This window comes from Peromyscus maniculatus, chromosome 9 (assembly GCF_049852395.1).
Source record: "Peromyscus maniculatus bairdii isolate BWxNUB_F1_BW_parent chromosome 9, HU_Pman_BW_mat_3.1, whole genome shotgun sequence".
NCBI lineage: Eukaryota > Metazoa > Chordata > Mammalia > Rodentia > Cricetidae > Peromyscus > Peromyscus maniculatus.
Window position 1 is genome coordinate 48,171,111 of NC_134860.1, and position 16,032 is coordinate 48,187,142.

The 16,032-nt window shown below is 40.7% G+C and overlaps 1 protein-coding gene and 1 pseudogene across 1 annotated transcript; one reads left to right on the forward strand and one right to left on the reverse strand.

The window, feature by feature from the left end:
* The first annotated feature begins 2,087 nt into the window (after positions 1–2,087).
* Positions 2,088–15,981, forward strand: LOC102911525 (olfactory receptor 11H6-like). The gene is made up of 4 exons (XM_076544058.1): positions 2,088–2,200; positions 2,437–2,717; positions 3,250–3,386; positions 13,093–15,981. Exon 4 carries the CDS (start codon positions 13,451–13,453, stop codon positions 14,387–14,389), a length of 939 nt encoding a protein of 312 aa, XP_076400173.1. The 5' UTR covers positions 2,088–2,200; positions 2,437–2,717; positions 3,250–3,386; positions 13,093–13,450; the 3' UTR covers positions 14,390–15,981.
* Positions 7,043–9,045, reverse strand: LOC143267360 (UBX domain-containing protein 2A pseudogene; annotated as a pseudogene).
* Positions 15,982–16,032: the final 51 nt, after the last annotated feature.

Genomic DNA, 16,032 nt, shown 5'->3' on the forward strand with positions numbered 1-16,032 from the left:
GTTTATTTGTTTGTTTTGTCCTATTTTATTATTATGTGTTCTTATTTTAATTTTATCCTATTTTATTATCATATCTTTTAGATATCATAATGGTTTATGTTCTAATGAGCAAGAGAAAGAAACACTGTGGATTTGAGTGGGTAGGAAAATGGGGAGGGCCTGAGGGATATTAGAATATACTGCATGAAAAAGAAATCTACTGTCATGAAGGATATGGAGGCTGAACTGGACATCTTCTGTAACCAGGCAAGGCATCTGGTGGTGGGACTGGAACACAAACCCAGCTACAAAACCTTCAACCTACAACCTATCTTGCCTGCAAGATATGCTGGGGTAAAGGTGGTCCAGAGCTTGTGGGAGTGGCCAGTCAATGACTGCTCTAAATTGAGGCTCACATCACAAGAGAGAGTCTGTGCTCCAAACTGTCCAGATGGCCAGGAACTGGAAGCTGGATGGCCCAGAGACCCAGGATCAGTGCCTAGCACAATCATTAGAGAGAATTCTTCCAGAAGCTGATGGGAGCAGAGGCAGAGACTCACAGACAAATAGAGGAGCTCAAGGGAATCCCACAGAAGAGCAGGAAGAAGGATCATAGGAGCTAGAGGACTCTAGGACACCAGAAGAACACAGATCATAGAATCAACTAAGCAGGGTTCATAGGATCTCACAAAGACTGAAGCAACAAATATGGATCCTGTATGGGTCTACAATAAGTCCTTTGCATACATGCTTTGGTTGTTTAACTTGGAGTTTTTATGAGACTCCTAACAGTGGGAGAAGGGGTGTGTAGACCAAGTTTTTCTGTGTCCTGGCAGTTGCTCCCAAGTAACCACAAGAGGCTTAATATTAATTATAAATGCTGGGCCAATAGCATAGGTTTATTATTAACTAGCTCTTATGTTTTAAGTTAATCCATATTCCTTATTTGCACTCTGTCACATGGTGGTACCTTTATTAGCATGGCATGTTCATCTCCTGCTCCCTCTGCATCTGGCTGGTGACTCTAAACAACACCCTTCAGCTGACCATCCCTAGTACCTGAACTACTGGTCTTTAGTCCATACTAGAACCTGAGTTCCAATAGCAGTGAAGGATGGTGATGGAGTCATCAGCAACAGGATAGATTACTTACCAGTAAGAAGTGAAGGTGGAAAGGCATGGCAGTACTGCTTTTTCCTGGGATGTCTTTACATATAGACTGCTGCTGGAAGGTACCACCCTCTGTGGGAAGGTGTTCTCCCTAATCAAGGTATTTACCTGGAATGCCTTCACATACTTTCCCTGAGTTGTCTCGTAGTTTATTCCAGGTTCAATCAAGTTGACAATCAAGATTAACTATCACAGCCTACTTCCAAAAATCAATATTGTTTTCTTTCTTTTCCAAGTCAAAATCTAGGATGAATAATTTAATGTTTAAGAATTTAAGTTCTCTGTCAGAAGGAACCAAATACAGATGTTGGCCTTCCTTGTATGAGATTATTTGATTTATCTAAGCGTCAATGACTTCATCTATAAAATAAAGCACTAGTTTAGAACTAGATCATGGATTATTATTATTATTATGGCAATTAAAATTTTTATTCATAGATATTCTTCCTCTCAGTACATGGCATGTAACAAGCTTTTAACAAATGTCAATTGTCCATATGACACATAGGTCAATTCTGAACACAGACTTTTGGATTCATGTAATAAATTTAAAGATAATTAAATGAAGTAGACTTTCCCTTGAACAGAAAATGTGGCTCAGAAGTTCAGATGAAAGAATCCTTGCTCCAATATGAGAATAAGTGTATCAGATATATGAAACAAATTTGTCAAAAGAATGGGTCCCTGTGGTAGTGTCCACTCCCCTAAGGCAATTTCAACAAAGAGAACCCTTTATTAAGTAAATTGGCTTTGGTCCAACAATAGCTACACCAGGGACAAGCAAATAACCCAAGTTTTCATTATTACCTTTGCTAGCAGGAATGGGAGAACATATTCTCCAACTAGAAATAAAAAACTCAAATGTATTCCAAATGTAAACCCAAGGGACAGAGCTCTGAGAACAGAGGGGATTAAGAGGAGAGGCCTGCTCATCTGAAGACACGGTCCTTATTCTCAGTCAGTGCCTGAGCCCATGGCCTCAACAAAGAACAGATGTCCCTACTCCGTAAATGAACGTGGAAAATCCATATTACAATTGCAACATGGAAACGTGAGTTTACAAAAGAACCTTTCTACCCGACAGTTATGGCTTTAAAATGGACCGTTACTCACAGGTTGCATCAACTAAAAATGCAAAAGAGCACATTGAAACTGGTTATATCTCTGTTACTCAATCTTCTCTGTTATTTCGGCTTTGTGATCTTTCTTCTAACCTTCATCATTCTCCTCAAAATTCGACTTACTGATGTAAACTTACTAATGCGTTTACATTTTTGTTTCTCTTAGGAAAGAAACCTAGAATGAGGGCACGATGCCTGTTTGCAGGGAGGTTACACATCACTCCCTGTAGTGTTACAGTGACTTATTCAGAAACCAATGGGCATCACACCCTGAAGTGTTACAATGACGTATTGAAACTTGACTTCTAATCTTTGTGCTTATGAAATGATATTGGTCACTCAAAAGTCAAATACAGCATTTAGGATGCTCCGCTGGCACCCTTCTACCTCAACCTTTATCAGCTTGAAATCTAAGCAACAAATGAAGGGGTGATAGTATCCTCCACGGTAAGTCAAACCTGACTCAAGGAAGGTCTTCCTCACAGCTTTCCACATTCTAGAAACAGCAAAGATCACAAAATGTACTTGGAAAAGGTAAGTTCTTTCAAAATCACGGTTGTATAATGAATTTTTTCAGATTATAAAAAAATACACTTAACAAACAATATTTAGTAATATATTCATTAAAATGTTCTGAGGCATAGACATGTAGAAAGAAAAAAGTAATCTGTCATCTCAACAGTAATACTCACTGCTATTAATTTTCAGTTTTGTTTCTTTCTGTATTTCTTTTTTCCCAGTTTTGGTTTTTTGAGACAGGATTTCTCTGTGTAAACAGTCCTGGCTGTCCTGGAACTCACTCTGTAGACCAGGCTAGCCTCAAATTCACAGAGATCCACCTGCCTTTGCCTCTTAAGTGCTGGAATTAAAGGCATGTGCTACCACCGCCCAGCTTCTTTCCATATTTCTATAACTTGGTATCATTTACTTTTTCTACCAAAAAAAATGTATTTAAAAAAACTAAATAAACTCTTAACAGGTGAAGAACTCTGTTAAATACGAAGAACTACATAAACCTTTGCCACACAAAGAACCACCATTTTCTGCTTGTTGATTGCTTTAACTCGGAATCTGCATGTTAACAGGGCTGCCCGGGAGTCCTGACGGACTTTAAAAGTGAGTTTATTTATTATTTCTTCCTCTCTGATTTTATTCAATGATTCTGATTTTTTTTAATCTCTGGTTGTTCTAAACTGTCTGGCAGAAAGCTTTTTTTACAAGTTGACATTCCCTTCCAACAGTTTTGCTGAATATCATTTCATTGTATGTTGAACATCACCAGATTCCTGTTTTCCTGGTTATTCATCTTTTCTAATTTAAAAATGAGATAAAATTATATTTTCATATTTAAATTAATAAGCTTCATATATAAATTAGATTACTGATATAGTACCCACACTATTCAGTGAAATTTCACTTATGAAAGTGTCCCTTGATTTTATTTAAAATGAATAGTATTTCTGATTTTAAATATATTTTACCATGCAGGTATATAAATATATGTTATAAAATGTTCATTGTATTGATAAGATTACCAGAACATAGTATGCTCTCTGAAAACTTAGCTGAAGTTTGAAATGATCTAGGCCAATAAACAACTACAGAGCAACGAAATGTAAGATAAGGCCAAAGATGGCCATGATTAGAACAGAGACAAAGGGTGGTCCCACTCCAAAGGAGGACAAAGTGAGAGAGTAGAAAGAAAACTGATGCGTGAGTCTGTAACTCTGACACTCAGGAGGAAGGAGAGGCAAGTTCAAGCCCAGCCTTCTCTACACATCAGAGGTATTCTATAATGTATATATACCAAATTCTCATCATCCATTTTTATTGGATGAAGGACGCTTAGGATGTTTCAATTTCCTAGCTGTTGTGAACAGAGCAGCAACAAACATGGCTAAGCAAGAATCTGTAGAGTAGGATGTCGAGTCCTTTGGGCATTTGCCAAGGAGTGATGTAGTATGGCAGATTTAACTTTAGCTGAGAATCCTCCACACTGATTTACACAGTAGCTACACCATTGTGCAATTCCATGAACAGTGACTGAGGGTTCCCTTTCGCCTATATTCCCTCCAACAGGTGCTGCAGGTCATTTTGTTGATCTTTGGCACCCTGATGGGGTAAGATGAAATCTACAAGTTGTTGTGATTTGCATTTGTTTCCCTAATTGCTAGGGACGATGTACTTTTTTTTTTTTTACCAGAATGGTTTATTCTTTGGCAAAGAAAAACAAAGGAGTGTATTAATAAACCTCCATGCTATGTCATGAGAACAAATATGACCATTGGATTGGTACTAAAATATCACTTTTTCACATTTCTGAGCATGAAAATAACATTGGTTAAAGAAAAGGCATCTAATAAATAATCACTGATTCTCAAACTGAATGACCTAGCCAAATAAAAAAAATGACAAAAGCATTCACATGTACTATTTTATAACAAGTGTAAATCATTTAACAAACCCTTTCAATGAACAGCGTTTTAAGAGAACAGTTCATTTAACCATTAGCAAAATACCACATCAAAAATATATTAAGGCACTAAAATAAATACACACATACTGCATTGTCAATGTATGGAAACATCATGACGTGCACTGACTGACAAAGTAAGATTATTTTAGCTTTGAATGCATAGTAAACTAGCTAGCAGATTCGGATGTGTAAATCAGACATGTACTTCTGAACTTCCATCTTATCCACAAGATAAAGGACTAGTGACGGATTTGAAGCAATGACTTGGGTCAGATTGCATTCCACGCCTAAGATGTTCATTCGTTTCAGGTTTTGCTTCCCTTGGCCATTTATGCTTCCAAAGTCAACCTGCAGTAAGGAGTCTAGCAACTTCACAACTTCTGAATTTTCAAGTAAACAGCTTTATCAGATGATTATCATCAAGAACATGATTTACACTAACATTTTCACAGTTTAAAAAAAAACACGTTATTGCTGATGACTGTTCTTCCTATTGGAACTTCCCACTGGCATGTACTCTACAAGATACACAAGAAACCCCCTGTAGCTTCTGGTTAATGAGAAACTGGAAAATCCACAAAGGAGGCTTTTTTTTTTTTTGGTAGATACATGAGAAACATTCTTGTGAGAGGCCTTTCATAAATTACAACTATGCAAATAGAAAGGTTTCATGATAGGCCTATATGAAACATTTCCTTAGATTCCTGACCATATTAACAATCAGAAGTTTTTGCCTATATCTGAAAGATAAAATTATTGATTTTACTATCCTAATTATTTCTATTTTGCTAAAGAGGGCTCTGATATTGCTATGTAAACATTATCGACAACAAATATTTAGTTTTTCTATTATGTACCTGCTGAATTCCTAGGTTAAGGACAAAATGAAAATGCTCTCCTTCATCCTCTACTCCACACTGTCCACCCAAAAGACAGGGTGTAGCATGTGGAAGGCTGGAGCTAGGGAAGAGAGCATCTTTAAAACAGGACTGCAAAAGAAAGGGCTGATCCAGGACATCCAGTTAGGCACATGGGTTCCCTCTTGGCATTCCTGAGCCTTAGTTAAAACCTCACTCACACTGTCTAGTCCTGCCTCATCTGTGGCTGAGCGCCAAGGCACAGGTTACATCATGAATGGTTCAGCTTAGAGAACAGCCTGAGTAAACCTGGGAAGAGGGCGCAGCTAAGCCAGGTGCAGAGGCTTCATTTCGGTGGAGTGGTTCACTGTCTGTGCTGAAGCACACAGCGTGGACTTCCACAGGACTCAGGCCTGTACAGAACTCCTGCAGTTAGAACACTAACTACCTACGAATCACTCGAGATTCCAGATGGAGTTGGCACCATCTCAGACACGGTGAACCGTGTTTGTGGGAGGTGGCAGGAATGGACTTTGTTGATTTAAGACAGTCTCATTCTGCAGCCCAAGCTGCCCTTGACCTCATGGTAATCCTTCTGCCTCAGCCTCTGAAGTGCTATGATCACAGATGTGGGCTACCATGTTTGGCCGGGTATTGGCCCTTTGGGAAGGACTCCCAAATGACCCTCTGTCAGAATGTCTTTACTAATCATGTAGTGTTACGTTTCTTTTTCACTCTCACCAATGAAAAAGGCTGTCTTCTAGAGGCTATAAAGTGAGTGATACTACAACATAGTGAATACAGGAACAGGTGAGACTCATTTATATTCATTGTCAGACAAACTTTTGGGAAAAACACATCACCTTTCTCAAGAAATCTTTTCATGCTTTGGAAGTTATTATTTATTTAAATCTTTTAAAAAATTAACGCGTATATGTGTTTTTCCTGCCATGTATCACTTGAGTGCAGTACCCACAGAGGTCAGAAAAGGGAGCTGGATGCCTAGAATCAGGAGTTACAGGTTGTGAGTTGCCCTGTGGGTGCTGGGAATTGAACCTGGGTCCACAGCAAAAGCAGCCAGTGCTCTTAACTGCTGAGCCATCCCTCCAGGATTGAAAGTTGTTACTGTAGAGACAGGACTTGGCTATGTTCCTTAGGCTGATCTGAATTCCTGGGCTCAAGTGACCCTCCTCTCTCAGTTTGGTGTGAGGGTGTGAGCGACAGCTACAGGGCACGCACCACTGTGGGCAGCTTGGAAGTTATTAGTTTTAAAGGAATAAATACTAGAAAGCTTTGAGGTTTCCCCCTCACACCCCACAGGGTTTCTCTATATAGCCCTGGCTGTCCTGGAACTTACTCTGTAGACCAGGCTGGCCTCGAACTCAGATCTGCCAGTGTCTGCCTCCAGAGTGCTGGGATTAAAGGTATGCACCATCACCTGGCCAAACTTTTGAGTTTTTAATACTATTATACATATAACTCACATAAAAGGTTTATAGCATACATCCAGCACCCTATGGATACTGTTGCTGGTATGAGCCATTTAATCCTTGCTACAATGTATACTTCACTTTTGTTTTTATTAATTTTTATTTATATTTTAATTACTTAAAGTTTAATTCAATAGATCATATGCAAAATAGTTCATTTAACTTATTTCCAAACACGGAGATTTAATCTGAAAATTGAAACATAATTGGTTTTCAGTTAAAAGTATAATACACTAAGCATGTTTTCCTAGAATGTCTACACAGGTTTGCTGTGATATGAAGTAGAAAATGTGTACTTTTTGTGAATTTAAGAAACCTTCACAAATATGTAATATGATAAAGTAGATTTTAGTTGAGTGGTGCAAATGAATGGCTAATTACAAATGTTAGCTAAAAATAAATTCTTAGTTTTTGGGGAGAAAGTAGGAAGAGAATCAACTGTGGTTCTTGGAAAATTTTTGTGAGTGCTTTTACATTTCATATTTAAAGTTTTTTTTTAATTTGATGGGGATTGATTGAACCTGGGGTCTCATATATGCTTGGCAAATACTCTACCACTGAACCCATCTACCTCAGTCCATAAAATTACATATAGAAGGTATAGAAAAGTGTGTAGGCACATTAATACTAACATTGTACTAAGCTACACAATTTTATTCCTAAAAGATTATACATCTTAGATACTCTTGCTAAATTAATACTTGAATATCTCTTGTCATCACAGAGTGAAAACTGAGAAGCTGTGAGGGTTAGGTATAGGTAATACAATAATAACATTGATGCTTTTAACATGTCATGTACAATATTTAATGTGTTGCTATTTAAAAACTGGGAGAGCTAACATTTATATTAATATTTGCTATTTGGAAATAATGTTTCAATGCTAATACTCTGCTAATTTAGACATGAAGATTAATTATATAGCTATTTAATATATCATGTTGGTTAACTAGTATTTGAAGATACACATTTTTTTCTGAGTGGCCTTTGAGAAAAGTGCATTAACTGTGGTTTCCAGCCATACATTACTCTCCTAACTTGTGATTATTTAAACATCCTCCTAAGGAATTAAGTAGCACTCAAACCACAAGCTCAGGCAAACTGACTTCTGTCTCCCACTTCTGCATGTCCACTTCCAACCATCATTTCTCTCAGTCTCTCAAAACTATCAGAGTTTTCTAAAAGGCTCCGCAGTTTGCTGGAGTCTCTGAATGATTACAGCATTCTGTAAATCTGCTTCTTCCAATGTCAGTGTCTCATCCAGAAGTCTGAGAAAAGGAAGAGCCGTTGCCAGGGCAAAGGGGGGCGGGGGGGGGGGGGGGCTTCTCTGAGATCCTTGATATTTTTCAATGAAGTCTTTGATGTGGATCACCCTATGAGAAACATTAAATCTTTGGACAGTCCTTTCCCCGTTGGCCAACCAGATCTGGATCCTGGTGATGGGCTCCAAGTTGTTCAGTGAAACAGCAGACAGAGCACTTTTATTCTCAACTTCGATACTCTTTGCTTTAGAAACGATTTTTGGTGTAGCACTTCCTAGTCTGTGACCCTGTCCTGAGAAGGGCTGGAACACGGGCTTTGTAGACATACATACTTCATTTTTTTTATCTTCTACTTTAACATCCACCTCTTCTTTATCAAAAATTCCCTGTAATTCTGAAGGTAATTCCCCCTTTTTGATGGAGTTCAGAAACTGCTGACTTGCACCATCAGAGTAACTTCTAAAGTCATCATTGACTGTGAATCCATTTTTCCACAATTTTATATTTATATCTACCTTCTCTGCTTCCTCAAAAAGGCTGTCAACGAAATAGTCACAGTTCCTTTGCTGATTATCATTGAGGGGCTGATTGTCAGGAGATCCTGTTTCACAAACCCAGTCTTCTTTTACACTGTCAAGATTATCTACTTCTTTCATTCTCTTTCTGCTACTGTAATCCCAGCACCTGGGAAGCAGAGGAAGGATGAGTTCAAGGTCATCTTCAACTCTGTTGCTAAAGACGATCTTGGGCCCTTGGGGGCGCGGTCCCGCGGCCTAGTCCTCGGGTCCCTGAGGGTCCGCAAGCATCGCCGCCGCCGCCGCCGCCGCCCGGCGGGAGCCACTCAGGCCAGGGGCGCCTGGGGGACACCCTCTTTGGGGACCGGCGCGGAGAGACGTCCGCCTCCCTCGGTCCGCCGGACGCGCCCCGGGAGCGCGCCGACGAGGGCTCCCACGATGTACATTTTTAAAAAATATTTCTTAACCATTTTGTTTTCTTCTTTTGCAAACTCCAGAGTCAGGTCCCAAGCCCATTTTTCTAAGAAGTCATTTGCTATTTTTATTATTTACCTTTTGAGTTATTTATATATTCTGGATATTAAACCTCTGCCAGGAGAATAGCTAACAAAAATTCTCTCCCATTCTCTGGGCTTCCCATTTACCTGGTAGACTGTTTCCTTCACTTTCCAGTGTTGAGGTCCCACTTGTCAATTGTTGGCCTAAATTCTTGGGCAAATGGAGTCCTATTCAGGAAGTCTTTTCCTGCACAAACATCATGTTTTCTCGTTGCAGTTTCAGTGTTTCGGGTTTGGGATTTAGGTCTTTGATCCATTGGAGTTGTTTGTGTGCAAGGTGGTGGATACTGGTCTAATTTTGTTCTTCTATATGTGGGCACCCACTTTTCCAAGAATCATCTGTTGAAAATAATTTATCTTATCCAGACTATGATTTAGTCATCTTTGTCAAATGGCTGGAGTTGGGTGCACTCATGTTTGGATCTTTGGTTTTGTTCCATTGGTCTGCCCTGTTTTTGTGCCAGTGCCATATTATGTATTACTATAGCTCTGCTGTTTATCTTAAGATCTGAAACGGTAATCCCTGCAGCTTTGTTCTCTTTCATCAGGATTGTCTTGGCTTTCTGGGGTCTTTTGTGGTTCCATAAGAATTTTAGGATAGGTTGTTTGAGTTTTGTTGTTGTTGTTGTTCCATTTATATGAAGAATAAGATGAGTATTTTGATTGTGATTGCATTGAATCTGTAAATATCTTTTAGAAAAGTGGCAATTTTCACGATATTACTTCTGTTCATCTGTGAGCATAGGATAGTTTTCCATTTTCCAGTGTCTATCTTTTTCCTCAGGGGTTTAATGTTTTCACTGGAGAGGTCCTTCACTTCCTTGATATTTTATTTTCCTTGAGGCTACCATGAATGGGTGTCCATTTGTGATCTCCATATCTATGTATTCGTTGGCAGTATATAGAAAAGATTTTGATTTGTGCAAGTTGATTCTGTATCTTGCCACATTGCTGAATTTGATTATCATTTCTAGAAGTTTTCTGATAGAAATATATAGTATCTTGTCATTAGCAACTCACTTCCCATTCCTCACAGGTCTATCCCCCACCCTTGTGACCTCCCCCCCCCACAAAAAAAGAAGAAAAATAAAAATAAAAGTCCAATTGGTGTTGCCCATTTATTCACTGGAACATGGTCAAACTCCCAGTGGCCAGTCCTTTAAAGAAAACTGAGTCCTTCCTCACATGCACCTCAGTGAGAAGCCATCAGTTGTGGAGAGCTACACTCTCCTTATCACAGTTTTTAAGAGTCCTCTTCAATGTTTTTCTGTCTAGGCTGTTCCTTGCGAGGGAGGGAGGGCAGGCAGTAGGGATAAGAATTGTCACAGAAGCTTTCTATGTCCCTCTTTCTCAACTGTGAGTCTGAAGTCATCAATACCACGGCAAAAGTAGCTCTTGTATAATATTAGATGGACCAGCCTTAATATTATACATCCCAAGGGCTCAGGAGAGAGAACTACTAACGGCGAGGACTATTTTCAAGAAATAGAATCTCAGCACACCGAGCTCTTAGTCCAGTCATTTATTCTTCCAAATCTTCTCCATCCTTCCCAAGGCCTGGGAGTCCCAGCATAGATACACTTACAAGCAGTAATCCTTGGCAGTGCAAAGCCAGGCTTCCAGGGTCAAACAGAGGGGTGATAAGAATCACATAGAGAAGCAATAACCATTAATTATTATTTGCAACCCCACAGGGAAGTGACCAATAGGGAAATGAATTAACTAAAGGCTAAATTCAGATAATATCTAAGAAGAGGGATCTTATGTGTTCAACTGTAATCTTAAACGTGATTGGTACAAAATGTTAAGAATCTATAAGTCAATGAGATAAAATAAAACTGTCTCCTTTTTTCCTGTGGCTCCTATCTGTCCAAGCTATCTGCCATTTTTCTGCAGGGTGGGGGTAGGTAGGTGTGCTCGGTCGCTAGGCAACCTGTGTACTGCTAGATTCCTCTGGTGATAGTTAAAGGGAGATCTGGAACTAGAGGTAAGATTTGAGAAAGGAGAGAGTTAAGCTTATTTGGCACATCTACCAGGCTTTCTCAAACAGGTAGTCTGGACACTTAAATCTGTTCTTAGAGAGTACAGAGGTATCTGTGACAAGGTACTTTTCCTCTGTCTGGGGATGGAACTGACCCGCTACTGCCAATGACGCTAATTACGGGGAGGCTTGAACTGGAGTTCTGGCTGTGCATAGCTGTCAGCGCAGGTTATCTAAATATTCCTTTAGTAGAGGGGAAATGATGCCCAATAAATGAAGGAAAAGCTACAATAGCACACAAGAAACTCATAGCAGGAAACAGCTGATAATCAAAACCCAAATATCACCAAGGTTCCTTGAGCCTCAAGCTTAACCTCTGGAAGGCCCTTGGTTTCTTCCAGGTATTAACTTTGTCATACTCAGCTGAAATCCTACTTTGTGTATTTTTGCAGCTTGCAGCAAGTAGCTTCCTTGCCCTTTACAGTCAACAGAAAAATAGATCATAGATATGCATATGGTTTCTGAAACCAGCATGGACCACAAACATCCACTTAGCCTCTGGTGTCAGCACGCACCACACAGACCTCAGCATGGTCTCTGGTGGCAGTGCAGACCACAGACATCAACACAGCCTTTGCCACTGCACAGGCCGCAGACACCATCATAGCCCTCGGTGGCAGCACAGGCCAAGAACATCAACATGGCTTCAGGCTGCCGCACAGACCACAGAAATTCAAATGGCCTACAGTGGTAACACAGGCCATGGACATCAACACAACTCCTGGCTGCTGTAGGACCATCCTGCAGCATCCTACAGACACCCACATCACAGACATCCACATAAACCTGGGGCTTCAGTACAGCCTGGGCAGCAGACCACCGATACCAAAGTAGCCTCCAGGGGCAGCACACACCATAGAGGTCTTTCAAAGAGGTCCAATCCAGAAAATGAACCATTTTTCATCTTGGATATCATATTGTTGCTCAGAACCAGGGCAATCAGGTTGAACGTGTCATAGAAGGGTCTGTGGTTTGGCAGATTTGTAGGGAGAGACCAGCAAGTGCTGATAAGTGTGGCTAGACTAATCCAGGACACTGAATATGGGACCTGGGATAGACATGGCATTTTGGAGAAAGGGAATGGATAGGCAGATCAGGAAGACTCACTAGGCTATCCCGAGGAGGAGGGGGAGGAAGAGAAAGAAGAGGAGGAGGAGAGGAAGGAGGAGGTGGGAGATCTGAATGGGTGGAGAGGTTGAATTCATTGCAGAAGGGACCTGTTTGTGGTGGCAGGTAGGGTGGCTCCTGGTTGAAACCAAGAAGATGGCTGATGCATAGAAGGGGTTGGTCAGACTGGACCTGGGTAGTTATGTGGGACCTGGGCTTTATCTGGTAGGTCTGGAAGAAGGTATTTGATGGAAAGGTCATGGAGAATCACTGGGCTAGAGCCTAGACGAGGAGGAGGCATATGGAATCTTAAATCTCATTTTCTCTCCTCTGTATTGTTTAATATATTAGCTGGGCAGTGGTGGCAGAAGCCTTTAATCCCAGCACTCAGGAGTCAGAGGCAGGTAGATCTCTGTGAGTTCAAGGTTAACCTGGTCTTCAGAGTGAGATCCAGGACAGCATGGGCTACATGGTGAGACCTTGTCTCAGAAAACCAAATATATTCTCATTTTTATAGGTGAATTAAGAGAGATGCTGAGATATCAGTTTAACTTTTGCCAGAAATTTTTCTGAGTTGTTGAAACCAGTGTTCTCCAAGATTAACTATACACTAAGGAATGAAAGAAGAAATATGTTTCAAAAAGGTTTCACAAGATTATTGATATATACTATTTTGACTGACCAGTGGTTTATAATTATGAATATAAATATATAGATTATCTCAACAACAATGTTATCGGGGTGTTCAATTAAACAACAAATAGAAAACACTATTTTGGATGCCCTGCCCCATAGCTGAAATGTGTATGTACTCTCTTGAAGAGGAGTCAGGAAACATGTTTTCTTAATCTGTAATCTTCACAGACTGGAAGACAATGACCGCAGCCAGAAATACTTCCCACACTGTGAGTCACTTCATCCTCTTAGGCTTCCCTTGCCGCAGAGAAATACAGATCTTCCTTTTCTCCATATTCTTCATGGTTTACGTTTTCACTTTGCTTGGAAATATGGCGATTGTATATGCAGTGCACCGGGATCAGCGGCTCCATACTCCCATGTACATTCTGCTGGCCAACTTCGCCTTCCTAGAGATATGCTATGTCAACTCTGATGTGCCAAACATGCTGGTCAACTTCCTCTCCACAACCAAAAGCATCTCCTTCACTCGATGCTTACTCCAGTTGTACTTCTTCTTCTCCCTGGGGACAACTGAGTGTTTATTTCTCTCTATCATGGCCTATGACAGGTTCCTGGCAATCTGTCGCCCACTCCACTACCCCACTGTCATGACCACGAGGTTCTGTGGCAGCCTGATCATATTTTGCTGGGTCTATGGCTTCCTCTGGTTTCTTATCCCAGTGATGCTCATCACTCAACTGCCATTTTGTGGCCCAAATGTGATTGATGACTTTCTTTGTGACCTCGGTCCCCTGTTGGATCTAGCTTCAGCCTGTGTCCCAATCCCAGGCACTGTTCTCATCTGCGGCACTATGAGCTCCCTCCTCATCTTTGCTACATTTTTTTACATTATTGGTTCATATACCTTAGTGCTGAGGGCTGTGATACGGATGCCCTCGGGTGCGGGCTCAAAGAAGGCTTTCTCCACCTGTTCATCACACCTGGCTGTTGTAGCCCTATTTTATGGCTCGGTCATGATAACATATGTAAGTCCGGGATCAGGACAAGCAAAGGGCATGCAAAAGTTCACAACTTTGTTCTACTCAGTTTTGACTCCCTTCTTCAACCCCATGATCTACAGCCTCCGAAATAAAGAAATGAAAGAAGCCTTGAAAAAAGTTATAGGAGGCTCCTAGGAGGTCTTTGATATTATTGAGTTATTTTAAATGAGTGTAGAGTCCCAGACATGTTCAACATGTGGCCACCGGTTTTGTGAATTGCAGAACAACAATGACCATGCTCCAACATATTTGTACATCACAATCTTGTCTGGAAATGTCAGAATCTTGAAGCCACTGGTCAGTAATGAGCTGAGAAACTTTCAGGTAGATGTTAACTTTTCAAAGAGAGGCACTTCAAAATTATAAGTGCCATATCATCAGTGTAGTCTTCCCCCAGCAGAATTCATTGTATCTTCTATAGCATGTTGCTTGTAACATGTCTTTATTTATTCTTTGTGTTATACAATAGAAAATTATGCAAAAAATGACATCATGAAATTTACTGGCTAATGGATGGAACTAGAAAAGATCATCCTAAGTGAAGTAGCCCAGACCCAGAAAAACAAACATGATATGTACATACTTACAAGTGGTTATTAGCCATAAAGTAAAGGATAACCATGCTATAAATTACAGACGCAGAGAAGGGATGGAGGAAGAGAGTTGGGGAGAGACAGCTGAAATTTGAGGGTACTTGGGGGGGCAGTATGGGAATCGATAGCAGTGGAAATTTCCTGGAATCTATCAGGGTGACCAGCCTTAGTGAGGACTCCTAGTAATGGAGGATATGGAGTCTGAACTGGCCATCTTTTGTGGTCAGGCAAGGCTTTAAATGGTCAGACTGGGTTGCATTTGGTTGAGTTGTTGGCTGAGGGTGTCCTGTAGAGATCCCTTCACAACCCAGGCTGATACTAGGACAGAGGGTCACTCTCTGAAAACTGACAGCAGGATCTTGTGCTGACACCAAGGGCCATGGTGGTATCCATGGTCATGTTGCAGCAGAAGGTCATTTTGATGTCCATGGTCTGTACCGCCACTGGAGACCATGCTAAGGTCCATGGCTCATGCCAATGGCCATGTGGATGTCTATGACCCATGCTGTTGCCGGAAAGAAACCATGTGGAAGTCCACGTTCCCACTATTAAAGAGCAAGGAAGACTCCTTTGCAGAGATATCGATGACTGCAGACTCACAGTTGAGAAAGAGTCATAGAAGGCTTCTGTGACAACCCTTACCCCCACCATACCACACCACACCTCTCAAAAAAAGTAACAGGCTACAGAGGAAGCCATCAAAGAGAACTCTTAAAATGTGTGATAAGGATGCTGAGGTGCAGCTCTCCACAACTGATAGATTCTGTCAAGGGGTCTGGGTGGGGAAGGAACTCAGTTTCTTTAAGGGGATGGCCACAGGGAGTTTGACCACGCTCCAGTGAGTATATGGACAACACAAATTGGACATGCATTTTGTGGTTTTCTTTCTTCTTCTCTTTTTTTATGGGGCAGACCTGGGAGGATGGGGAAGTGTGTGCAATTGGGGTGCATTATGTGAAATTCCCAAATAATCAATAAAAATGTTTTGTTGGAAAAAAATGAGTCATTGGGTGAACATCACTGGGGAGGCTTATAGGAAGTAATATTTCAGGTCTCTCTCTCTCTCCATGCTGTTGAATTGCCATCTGCATTTTTGTGCCATCCTCAGATATATATTAAAATGTTTTACCTCAGAATTTCTGATAGAGTCATATTAATTAGTATTACATGTACAACTTTCTTTTT